The sequence below is a fragment of the Chaetura pelagica genome, unplaced genomic scaffold (genome assembly GCF_000747805.2).
Source record: "Chaetura pelagica isolate M959 unplaced genomic scaffold, ChaPel_1.0 scaffold316, whole genome shotgun sequence".
NCBI lineage: Eukaryota > Metazoa > Chordata > Aves > Apodiformes > Apodidae > Chaetura > Chaetura pelagica.
The window spans coordinates 1,886,029-1,898,721 of NW_009953497.1; the positions used below are offsets into that span (position 1 = coordinate 1,886,029).

The 12,693-nt window shown below is 45.2% G+C and overlaps 1 protein-coding gene across 1 annotated transcript in view; it reads left to right on the top strand.

The window, feature by feature from the left end:
* The first annotated feature begins 5,606 nt into the window (after positions 1-5,606).
* The window catches only part of CCDC174 (coiled-coil domain containing 174), an 18,395-nt gene continuing 11,308 nt past the window's right edge, over positions 5,607-12,693 (top strand). The window contains exon 1 of the mRNA XM_009999310.1: positions 5,607-5,669. Coding sequence (XP_009997612.1) covers positions 5,607-5,669 — 63 coding nt within the window. The remainder of the gene's footprint in view (positions 5,670-12,693) is intronic.

Consider the following 12,693-nt stretch of genomic DNA (forward strand, 5'->3'; position numbering starts at 1 on the left):
GGGGCTGAAATTGTACATAGAGATAGTTGGGGGATTTTTTCCCCTCCCCACCCCCCGGTGGTGCTGCTTTCGTAGCGCCCCTCCCCGCCCTCCTGCCGGCACCGGCGTTTCCGTGGGTCCCAAACCTCCCGCTGGGGCTGAACAACAAAACAAATACACGCGCAGGGAAGGGACAGAAAACACGGGGGTTTATACCCTGGGTTCCCCTAAGAGCTTTCAGCTGGCGCCGCTGCCCTTCGGGAGCGGCCGTGCCCCCGCACAGCTGTGCCCGGGAGCCGCGGGTCGGTTCCCAGGTTGGTTCTCAGGAATTCAGGTCGCACAACAGCCGGGCTGGGCCGCTTCATCTTTTTTTTTGCGACCACTTGCAAGCACCTGAGGTGCGGGGCGGACTAAAAAGCATCTCTGTCATTTGTTAATATTCCAGAGGTTTCTGTGCTCTGACACGGACACAAAGGAGATGTTTATTGCACACGCCAAGGTAGTCCCGGCTTTAATTTCCTGGGGGCAACGTATCTCTGCAACAATGAGCAGCTTTTTTTGTTCCTCATTAGGCCTCTTATCAGCTGGCTGGTCTGCATCTCTGCCTCCCTTTGTGCAAGTGATAACATGATGTGCAACATCTGCTGTAATCTAAAACCCGGTGGGCCGAGCTCTCCTTGGAATAGCAGGGCTGATCCCGGTTCCAGGAGGCCAGCACTTGGCACCACCTGTGCCAGACAGGGCAGCTGCCATGCCAAAGGAATACATCCACCTAGATGGACTTCAGCTCAATTTTCAGACCAAATTTTCCATTCCCCACCTGAATGAAAACCCCTCGTCACAGGACAGGGGAGCACCTGCAGCAGCCTCATCACCCTGCCCTGCTCGTAGCTCCCGTCTGAGAAGCTTTTGCCATCACGGGCACTGATAGCCAGGGTGACAGGGCAGCCAAGGGTGACACAGAGTGTGCCAGGCTGGCCAGCAGGAGTCTGGAAACCTCTCCAGAGCCTGGTGAAAACTGAACTGGCTCAGCCCAAAGAGCACTTGGGAGAGAGTCTGCTTGAAACAACGTCCTGCAGCTCTGTGCACAGCCAGGGAGAAACACAGGTTCATGCAGAAAGGGGCTGAACACAGAAACCTACCAAAGTCCTTGACTTTAGGGAAGTCTGAAGGGATGAGGCTCCTAACAGATGTTTGAGTTAAATACCTACAGTAAAATTAGCAAAATATGTGTATATTCCCCCCCTCAGAGGTTCTTGAAGAGCAGTGTGAGAGCTGGGCTGGAGGGGATGTTTTGATGTTACTATCAGTAGTGTTTTCCCGGTGGGTTATGCGGGGCTGACCATAAACCCATGAGAATTAATTAACTAATTGTCCTGTTAATTTGAGCCTAAGAGTCTGCAACGCTGCAGAGGGCAGCCAGGGGCACCTGCGTTTCAGGCTCCCAACACAGCAGAGGGCAGCAGTGCTGTACAGACTGACGCCCTTCCATGTTCCTAACCAGGGAGTTACCATCATTTTAAGGGACAGTGACCGGAGTGATGGAGCAATCACTTCTAAGAGAGATTCCCCAAGGACTATCAGCAGCAGAAGTGCTGCTGTAGCTCAGACTCTCCATGTCTCCCACTAGCAGAACAGAAAGATTCACAGAAACAAAAAGACATTTTTTTCACATTTACCATCAAAGTAGAAACATAAGTAGGGCTTGACTCCCCACTCAGCTACAACTTCTGCAAGAGCTCCTTTCTTTACACTGACTGTGGCACATTTCCACAGCTTTCATGGGAAGACACAGTCCCCTGCAATTCCATTACAAATTACCCAGTGACTCCCAACAAAGCACAGCTCCATAGCTGGAGTGAATCAGGGCACAGCACCCTAGCTTAGAGGAAATTTCTGATACACACCAGATACTTCAGCTGACAGCAGAACTTGGAAGCTTTTTAGAGAAGGACTAATCTGAAGCCAACATGCATCCTGATGGAAAGAGATGATGCTTGTTCAGTAATTATAAACCCAGCACACGGAGACAAGGGCTGTTGAGTTATATGACTGACTCAACCACCCACACAGGCAAATCACCTGCCCTTTCTGTGCCTTTGTTTCCTCAGCTGTAATTTATAATTGCTTGATGATACTCAGGTTCAGAGTGTTAGAAAAAGATTCCTAGAAAAGTGATCATTATTGACCTAACATCGCTCTCAGGAAAAGTAATGAGAGTCTGAGGAAAACACAACATAGGAGGTGGCTTTTCAAAGTAAAGTCAAATCTATACTTTTTCTATCTAAAAGCTCATTTTTTTTTTGCCATTTACAATGGCTGATCTCATAAAAGATTCTCTCCCTTAGGTCTCTTTAGACCACCATGGCTACAACAGTGCTACTTTTACAGTAGTAAAACTGTAACTGGACACTGGTGCCACAGAAATCAACAACAGGATATGCATTACTAGCTGAAAATGTAGCTCAGGGCTTGTAACAATTGAATTTGACACATAAGTTACTGGAGAAAGAACCAAAGCTAGTGTGGTGAGATTTTCTCAAGCCCTCCGCATTAGCCTGACTTCAGTACTCAAATGAGAAACTGTGTCAGGGAAAGCAACACACAGCTAAAAATACTAGTAGTGAATTCATCCGCAGAATCAATACAGGACAGATGCTGTGGTATCTCTTTGGAGGGGAGCCATGGAGGGATATTTCAAGCACAGGAAGTCCATAAGAAACTTCAGAAGTGAATATCCATGTCCCTGAGCAATGTCTCATCTGTCTGTATGACTGAAATGTCCAGCTGTAGGATTTTAGGCTCTGGGGTGACATGAATACTGCCACAACTTCAGGAACTGCTGCTGTCCTCCCAGCTGTACTATTCTGCAGAGATGGTTGTCAAACTAAATTTGTGAGGCAGAGATTCCTCTTTATCCACATGCCCTGGGACAAGCAACCTATTTTGATCAACTGATGACTTAACCATAACCTTGTGCATTTACTGTTTCACCAGCTGGCAGTCCTTACCTCACTGAGGAACACACAGTACAACATGATTGAAGCCTGTAAGTTGGGCAAAATGTGAGGTCTCTGGCCTGCAGCCTGAACAGGCAGTGAGGCTCAAAACAAAAAGCAAGTTTTCCTTGCATATGTGTTGGGGTGCCTCTCCAGGCCTGGAAGGATGAGGGAAGGTCTTGAGTTATAGTGACTTAATAGTTCCTGTTTTGCTATTTCTGCGTCAGTGAGGGTCTGGCACTTGGGAAACCTTTAGGAGTGGTGATCTGTCCTCCCACCATTCCCTGCAGCTAGAGTGAAGATGTACCACTAGTGAAGGAGCACTCCCCAGGGCCACACTCTCTCAACAGTGACCTGGAGGTTTCATGAAACCCTCTGGAGAAACAGAAAGGACCATGGGCTTTCCCTTCCCATATTGACCTACTGCTACTTCCTGGCAGCATTCAATAGTTAAGATCAAGCTAGAAATTACTTTGACCAATGTAATCCTGCAGAAAGGAAATCTGTTTAGGTATTTAGGTAAATATTTTGCTTTCTCTCTCCCTCTTCTAGTCTAATTCAGTAGAAGATACATTTTATTTCTTTGGCAATGCTGGGCTACTTTGCTGAGTGTTGAAGGAGTTCACCCTGCTGTACCTGTACATGGGGCATACAAGAAACTATGGACAATCTGTTCAGCCCACCATGACATGTGAATAGCAACAAGGCTACTTCCACCTTCTGGGCACACAGAATGGGACTGGGGATACAAGGCATAAGTCTCTCACCACTCAGTGTCAGGGGGGATTTGTTTCACTGATGACTCTTACCTGTGTCCCCTAACCCACAGACAGCTGTGAACAGCTTTGAGATCATGGAATTTAAAAATAATCCAGTCATGGCAGAAGATTAAAGGCAGTTTTTAAATGGATTATCTTCATTTTGTTACCACCATCAGAGGCTGATTAATAGCAAGTTCACTTACTAATCCAGCTTGGTTCTATTGTGTCTTAAACTCAAGCAATGCAAACAGTTCACTCATTTTAATGCTGCCTTCTTGTTATGACCTTTAGGGCACACATTCATAGAAAGGATTTCTGCAGAATGGTCATGTCCAACCGGGTTTTGAAGGCTGGAAGCCATCTGTCACACACCCCATTTATGGGCACCATAAGGATATGATCACCACAGTGCTCAGTTCCTGCTAAAAGGCAGCTCAAGTGCTCCTTGTTTCTGTCCCAAAGGCACATTTGGAGAGCCTCTTCCACCAGAAACCACTCAGAGCCACTGCACTTGACAGCAAGCAGGGAAACACCATCCATCCATCTTTCAAGTAAGGAGTCATCAGCATTTGCATCCCATGAAGACTGCTTTCAATATTGCCACTGGATAAAATTTAATGTTCTTCTTTTTTTCTGGTTGGTGAACAGAAGCAGTTCAAGAAATGAGCAGGGTGCAGAAAGAAACATCACAGCTCTGTCAACATACGTTACTATGACTGTCTTGCTTCTTCACCCTTCTCATTGTGACCCAGCTCCAGCTGCCAGTAACACAGCAATGACTACAATCTATTTCACATCAGAGAAGGAAGCAAGACAGTTGCAAGTCATTGATATTGACTGTTGGTCTCAATGGGAACACTTTGTATTTTTTCACGTACATTCAAAGAGGAAAGAAACAATAGTTGCCATTTCAGTGTTCTAATTTCTCCCAAACTAGCTGGCAAGGAAATAAGTACTGTGGGCAAGAGGTAAAAAATGTAGAGCCCCCTTCACTTCCATGTAGTGTAGGATCCCTCCTCCAGTGTTTCATAAAATACCGGAATTTACATTTAGTACAACTCCTTGGTATAGCTGAGGAGCTGCCTGACACTTATCAAGGCTTTAATAAAGCAATCATTTGCCTTCTGCCTGATACACTTATTCATTTTGAAGTATTATTCTAGTTCTCACTCCACTTGTCTATATCTGACTAACTGCAGCAGCACCACACACACTTCCAAGCTCTATGTGCAGACACTCAATATTCCTTTTCACATTTATTTCTAGAATAACATCTATAATCGTTCTAAGCTTTCTCTTGTGATACATGCTTGGATGCCTTCTGGGCTTCTATTCAAAGTGACCAATGTATCAGGAGACCCATTGAGGGGAGTGCTGGAGTCCTGTTCAACAACAGGACAGGAATCACTCAAGCAAAAGAAATGTGGATTTTGCTGTCTCTGCAAAGTTAACAATCTGTTTGGAGAATTCCTTGCCTACTTAATCTTTAGTCTAATTCCTAGCAAAGCCATTGCCAGCTGTGAGTTTAAAAGGGTGGCAGCTGCTGTGCTCATGCTACTTAACGTAGAAGCACTTGTCCAAATTTATTTCAGAATGCTGGCCAAAACAGAAGCCTAAACTTGAGTCCTGCTAACTCACATAGAATTGGAACTGTCAGCCTGAAACCCAGGGTCAGCTCTTCTTGCAGTTCTGTGTTCTCCACTTGCCTCATTTCTCACCCAACCTTACACGTATGACACTGGAGGAAAGGGCAGAAGGCAGCAATTTACTCCTCACATGCGGGAGAGGTGAGCGGGAATTGCAGGGGGGATGACCATGTATGTAAGGCAATCTTTGCTAAGTGCTCACAGTGCTGCTGAGATGAACGATGGGGCTGCAGTCACAGTCTCGTACTGCCACCTACTGTGTGGAGACCCCGCTCCTGGCGCCAGTGCCACCTCGGTGACATTGCTGCAGAGGGAAGCTGGGGGTGAGCCAGCAACCTCTATCCCTTTCTTCCTCAGGCACTGCTCTCTCTTTTCCTGGGCAAGATTTTGCTGTACAGCCTTTTGAGAGTCCCCTCAAACACTTTGCCCAACTACTTTGTCCAGAAAGAAAACTTAGCTTCTCCACTTTATGCTTTGGGGGCAATTGATGGGGTGACAGTGAGAGGACACTTTATTGCAGCTAAATCCAACCATTGAAAACAGAGGAATCCACACTAGAAGGGATGAAGGATTTGAGCTATAATGGGGGGGGAAATGCCTCTGCATTCTAAAGCATCTAACAGCAGCTTTTCACTCCTAGCACGTCAGAGAAGGAATAGATATACAGGAGAGTTTGTTCTGTTAATAAACTAATCATAATAATCATAATCATAGCTGCCACTTGGCCATCTATGCAGACAACTGCTAGGTGACCAACACCCATATGGTAGAGAAGCTCCATACCCAATTAGACTGATTTAAATCTCTCCATTTCAACAAGGTAAAAAATTATCATATGCCAGAAACGTGTCCTGCCCAAGTATGGAGATTTAATCATTCCAATGCATCAGGAAATCACACGTGGAGCCAATAATTTGCTCAACTATGCCAGCTCAGTGTCAAGAACCAGACCTTCCATAAACATAAAGGGTGCAGAAGGGATGTTTTCATGTCTGCATCTCAAAGTGCTATTTAGGGATCATTGATATCCAACAGAACAAATAATTTGTATGTGTATACACACACTTATTCTTAAAACAGATGGAGGCTTTGGCATTTCTAGCCTGAGAAGACAAACAAGAAACCTTAGGCTAGTTTTCAGAGGTTCTGTGGAAAAAAAAACAAAACAAAAAAACAAAAAAAAACCAAACATGCTGCTTTGTACTGAACTGAAATCCCACTCAGTTTACTGACATTTTATTGACACCATTAAATATATATATTTAAAAAGCACCAACAGCAATTCAACAACACTGTGCTAGGACTAATAAATATCAATTATCCCCCCCTCCTCCAAAACAGTCTAAAAATGTGCAACAGGACCCAGATTCCTGCCACCACATCAGAAAACCTGAATTTTCTGCCATGAGCCTGCTGGTTCAAAATAATTCAGCTGAAAGAGTGGGATTTAAACAGAAGCATTTCACAAGCAGAGAAGGTGATATAAACACAGGTCACATAATCATCTTGACGTTAAATGAACATAAATAACAGGGCTCAAACTCAAAGCTAGAAAGTTACAGCTGTAATGAGCATGTGTCTATCTACCTGACATAATCAATAGCCCAGTGTTTTCTTTAAAAGTAGAAAAACAGAGCATGAAGTAGGTACCTGAGCTTTAAAGTTCCCAACTGTTACTCTCTGCTGCCTTTTAACAGACACAACTTCAGCTCTGTAAAAGCTGGATCTGCCAGGCCCAGATTAAAGACAGAACTGTAAGCAAAGCAGGCATGCAGGTACTGACAACATCTTCATGGATATCTGAACCAGTATTTTGGAAGAGGATCATACTTCAAGTTAAAAATATGCTTTCTAATGGGAATGCTACATTGTGGTTTTGTTTCTTAAGATAAAAAGTCACAGGTTTGGGGACAGATCCTGCAGCTTCAGGAATATCAATGAGTAGAAATAGGACCGTGGAACCCAATCACTTCTCCTGGGCATGCCTGAGATTGTAGTCTCTCCCTGTGCTGTTGTATTCCCTTCTTGCCTTACCTCTGTCCTGCATTCTCTGCAGACAAAAAAAAAAACCAAACAAAAAGGGCTCATCCTCCAGCCTGGCATTCCAGACCTAGAGAAAAAAGAAACACAAATCTCTAGTGTCATGAAGGAGCTTGCAGATGTGCAGCAAAAACCAGCTTCTTTATGAGGCTACACCTTGAGAGAGATGCAGATCCATTCATGCTTGCAAAGAAAGGAAAACTCTGCTTCATGCAAAAGCCTGATTGTGAACCATCCAGGCTGCATTTTGCTGCAGGGATGGAGCAACTTCACATGTCCACGGTGAAAGAAACAGATGGTGAAAGAAGGGTAGACAGATGAATGAGTAAATCTCAAGGATCTGAGCAGTTCCTTAAAGGGCGTGTTTGTTTTATGCCAGCCACACAGACAATAATATATTCACAACACAATGTAGTCCAATGGTTTAGGGTTCATTTTCAGAAGATAATATCCACAGCCACCCAACCCACCACCCTGTGGAGTAGCTAATAAGCCAGTTGTCTTTGGAACTTGCTTGCTTCTTCCACCTCCAGAAAATATATGAATTTATATTACTTAGTAGAGGAAAGTAGTGCAAAACTTGCTCATCTTTTGAACTGGCAATCAGTTTTTGCTTGTGCTTGTCAGACTTAAGAACACGCACACGTGTTCCCAGTAACAGTTTTCTAAGCTAACTCCAGTTGCAATAACTATGTCCTACAGATTCTCTTGTGAGGTGGCATTTCACCTATTTCTGGTCTAAGTTCTTGGATGCTCCAAGGGAATGCCTATTTTCTAGCTGTATTTGAGAGGAATTGCAGTTTCTGCACAAGTAGCACATAAGAGCACTCCTCTTGGAACACATGCAAAGACAGAAGAGAGAACAATCTTGTTGACATAAATAATTATTTCAAGTGCATTATAAAATGCTACATAAAACACAAGTTCCCACAGAACAGGACAAGGCTGCCTTTTATTTCCTTTCAATTTAGTGTTAAGTCACTATCAGATTTGTGTCAAGAATATGCAAACTATGGAAAGCAGAAAAATTCTGGCTCTGTTGAAAGAAGTTATTTGTTGATATAGAACAAATTCTTTCAAATGGTAACTTTGGAGATGAAGAGCCTGAGAGAAAGAAAAAAAAAAACAGAATGAATTTCTCCATTCCTCAGAAAAACATGGCTAAATTGCCTTATGTTGAGTGGCTATAAAAGTGTGTGAGGACACAGTACCCTACAACAAGGCGTATCTCACAAGATGTCCAGCTGCTTTTTTGCCCATAGTTTTGTTTCATCTTAAAGCCAACATGTAGAAAGTAAGAAGAACATCAAAGACTTAAAGTAGGTTCAAATCTTAGTGTCTGTGATAAGATAATCAGTCTCAGAACAGCAAATCCCCAAAATCCGTACCTTTTGGGTTTGGGTCCTGTAAGTCTGGTTTTGGTAGGGGGAGTGTAGAAGTCCACACCAAAGGTTTGCAAATGATTCATTTCAAGTTTGTGCAGCATCTCTCACCAAACTAACAAAACACTGAAACGCCACTGCTTCACACCAAATGCCCTTAGAACAATCCACTGGCACCCCCCACCTTCCTCAAAAATAATATACAAGCTTTGTGTGTTGTTGCAGCTTTATGGAAGTAAACACAATTAGGCTTCATGCTCAAATGAGCAGGATGCTAATGAGAAGTGCTGAATCCACTGTTCCCCAGGAATTCAGGGCCATCAGCAGTCTGAGATCAGACATGCTAGTTTATTCAGCTTTCACAGATTCCTGATAAGAAATAAGCACAGCACAGCCACGCTGAGTCTGTACTACACACACACAGACAGATTCCTCCCTTTCCTCCCCTCCAGTGCTATAAGCCAAGCTGATTTTGCTTCACAACTTGGAAAGCTGCTTATTCCACCTTCCCCTCCCTCTTTGGGATTTTATGAATGCCTGGGGGCTGGATTTTAAAAAGAAATAAATAAATAATGCCCAGAACATCCTTCTACACGTTAGAGTCGACAGTGAGCCTTTTTGAGGGAACCATATGTGTGAAAGCTTCTCGGTTATGAGACTGCAAATGCAAGACGAGCAACCCGATGTTTGCAGAGTGCTCGGATGGATCCTGGCTGGATGCAGGATCCCACACCCAGGGAGCAGGGCAGCACACAGAGGATCCCGCGGGAGGAGCGTGGTGCTGCTCCCCTCTGTCCAGGGTGTTTCTGTCACCGCCTGCCGGTGCTGCTGGTGTGCACTGAGAGACAAGGTTGAGCTACAGGTTCTCGCACAGCACAAGTCCATCCCTAACATCAATGACACCAATGGACTCCTTCCCAAGGCAGGCACAGCCAGCTGGACATTTGCTACCCAGAAAATAGTTTGTTTCTTGCAAGGGCAGAAGCAGCAGCTCTGCCATCCTCCCTCCCAGCAGAAACAGGGGCTAACCTGCAGTTTCTAAGAGTAATTACTTTTTCTGCATCCTGTCAAGTAACCACTCAGGAGCAGCTTACACCCCTGGTCATGCATCTCACCCCCAACCAGAAAGGAACATTTTAAGAGATGCTGACACCTCCAGGGCCTCATTCCATCTCCTCATGTCCCCTCAAACTGTCCAAGTAACACCTGATACACAGAGGGCTGCTTATGATGACACTGAGCAACTATATGCAACACCCAAAGCAGAAAGAGGGCTGTTCCAGCATGGTTCAGATAGGAAAAGACAAAACCAGGGAGCGCAGGAAGGAGAGAGCAAGTAAAAAACAATATATATAATTAAGATTAAAAAAAAAATAAAAATCAAACACCACCAAAATAAATAAAATGTGGAAAAGGAGAACATGCTTCTTCTTCTAATCTTACAAGAAAGGGTCAGTTTGTTTGTAAAGAAGAAAAGTGCTACTAGGAATTGAAATGAGGATGGTGTGGCAAGCAGCTTGCTAAGAGATAAGGGCAGGACATGTGGAGAAAATGCAGCTGAAAGGACAGAATGCAGTGAGGAGCTGCAGGCAGCCTTACAGGAGCTGAGGCAGTGCTGAACAAGGAGAAACTCTGCAAGCAAAGGTCTGGTTTCAGGCATCTGAAGGGAAGAGATGACGTGAAAAAGCAGCTTCCAGAGTAACAGCCTGAACAGACTCAGCATTTATATCATTTTACCTTTCAGTCAGAAAATACAAAGCAGCATTGAAGTACCTACATAGTGTTGTATTTCTAAAACTGATCACTCAGGATTCCTATCCCAGAGCCCCAGAAGTTCAGCTTAGCCAGTGCCCATCATATTTTACAGGCCAAGTTTTCAAGAGGCCAAGATATCTTGATGTGCTTTTGTACTGGCAGTTACAAGGAGATACATAGAACCAGGTCTATCAGCTCTTCAGGAACACTTCATGTTATGAGAATCTCAAAATAAAAATACTCCTGATCTCCTGAAAGTGCTCAACATGTACAGCATTGGAAACCCTTGATGGGTGAGCAAGTGAGTCTTGTAACTGTAGTGTAGGACATGAGCAAGAAGAATCGGAGAAGAATTAATGCACTTAGGGGGAAAATGTGCTCTCACACAGGCACTACTTCCAAATAAAAGGTGAGAATCCATCAGAAACAACCCTGGGCTGGGTCTGGGCTGGTTTCTCTACTCAGTGTTGTCACTTAATGAGGTATGAACAGGCAACAATGCATGATTTATTGAAGCGAGATTTAATTAGAACAGCACAGATGTTTTCATTCCTTTGCCCTATTTTTCAGTAATGCTCATTTCTCTTTTTCCAGCACAGATTAAAATAGTAAACCTTATGGCTTTAGTATGACCTGCACTCTTCTGTATCTGTTGTCTCCCACCATTTCCCCTTCTTCTTGTAAAAAGCCAAAGGCAAGACACGAGGGCAAGAAATTGCTCTTTTTGAATTGCTTACTTGAAGTTCCCTGTAATGCAGGTGTAGCTTACTTAGCAACAGAGTATCTCTGTCAGCTTTACGATTCTGTTTCCATGAACTATTTCAAATATGGGCCTGACCCAGCTTCCCAAACACAAAAGCAGTAAGTTTCAAAAATCAAAAGAACTGTATCTGAAGCTTCTATCAGCTGTGACATTGCCAAGCAACAACATTGGAGCACCTTATATTTTTCCACTTTAACAAAGACAAGTGGAAGGCAGCTTCCTCTTGCAACTCCACATAATTATCATCTTCAGAATCACTTTGAATGGAACCCACCAGACAGCCCTTTTTCTTCATGGGGATGATAAAGGATGCAATGAGCTAGACAGGACAAGTAAAACAGTGAACTGTGCTCCTCAACAGCCACCTGTGCTCATTTCTGAGGCTCAAGCCCACATAGGTGGCTTTGTATTTTAGTATTATGGACCATGTTGTTATGGTCCTGCAAAGCTATGGCTCATTAACTTGCACCTCCCTCAGCACAGATCCATGCAGGCAGAGGGCCAAGGGCAGCAGGGCAGCCTCAGCACTTCATCCCACGTGCACAGCTTCAACAGGGTAGCCCAGAGGGCCATGGCCGTCTAATGGGCTAACTAAACCCAGCCTAGTGTTGAAGGGCACGGCTGCTTCCAGATCCAGAGAACACTTCAGGTCTCCTCTCCCTGGCACTCTAAATACCAACTAAGGCAGGGAAGGGATTTGTTTGGTTTTGCTGTTGATACCAAATTTCAACAATGTACTTCATTTAGCCCCAAACCCAGCTCTGGGCAGCTGTGCAACCTGCTGACCCTTATCCGGTTTCTGGCCACAGTGGCCATTCCCCAGCCCCCAGGACACACATGGCCATTTCCAGTCGGGGGAACATAAAGAATTCAGCCTCCACCTGCCAGGAACCCTCATTTTCACACACAGCCAGGGAAGCTTCAGCCACCCCCAGGCTCAGCCCGGCTCACTCGGGGGCTGCCCTGGGCTCATGGCAAGAGGATCTGCAGCAGGAGGGACCTGCTCCTGCAGGCAGCTCCACACCAAGGACAACAGAACCAAGTGCAAGGTCCTGAACGCGGGTCAATCCTGCACCTTGGCGACCCCAAGCACAGGTTGATTGGAGAACAGGTTGAGAACAGCCCTGAGACAAAAGACCAGAGAACCCCTCCTAGGAAGACACACTGAGGTGCTGGAGCTTGCTCAGCCTGGAGCTGACTCCAGGGAGAACTTAGGGCAGCTTCCCAGCCCCCGGAGAGGCCGCAGGGCGGCTGGGAATGACTTAACGAGGACCTGGGAAGCGCTGGGAAGCGCTGGGAGCGGCCGGACCCGGCGCGCCTGGCGCCCCCCGGCGGCCCCGCGCGGCACTGCAGCCCCCGCCCCAGCCC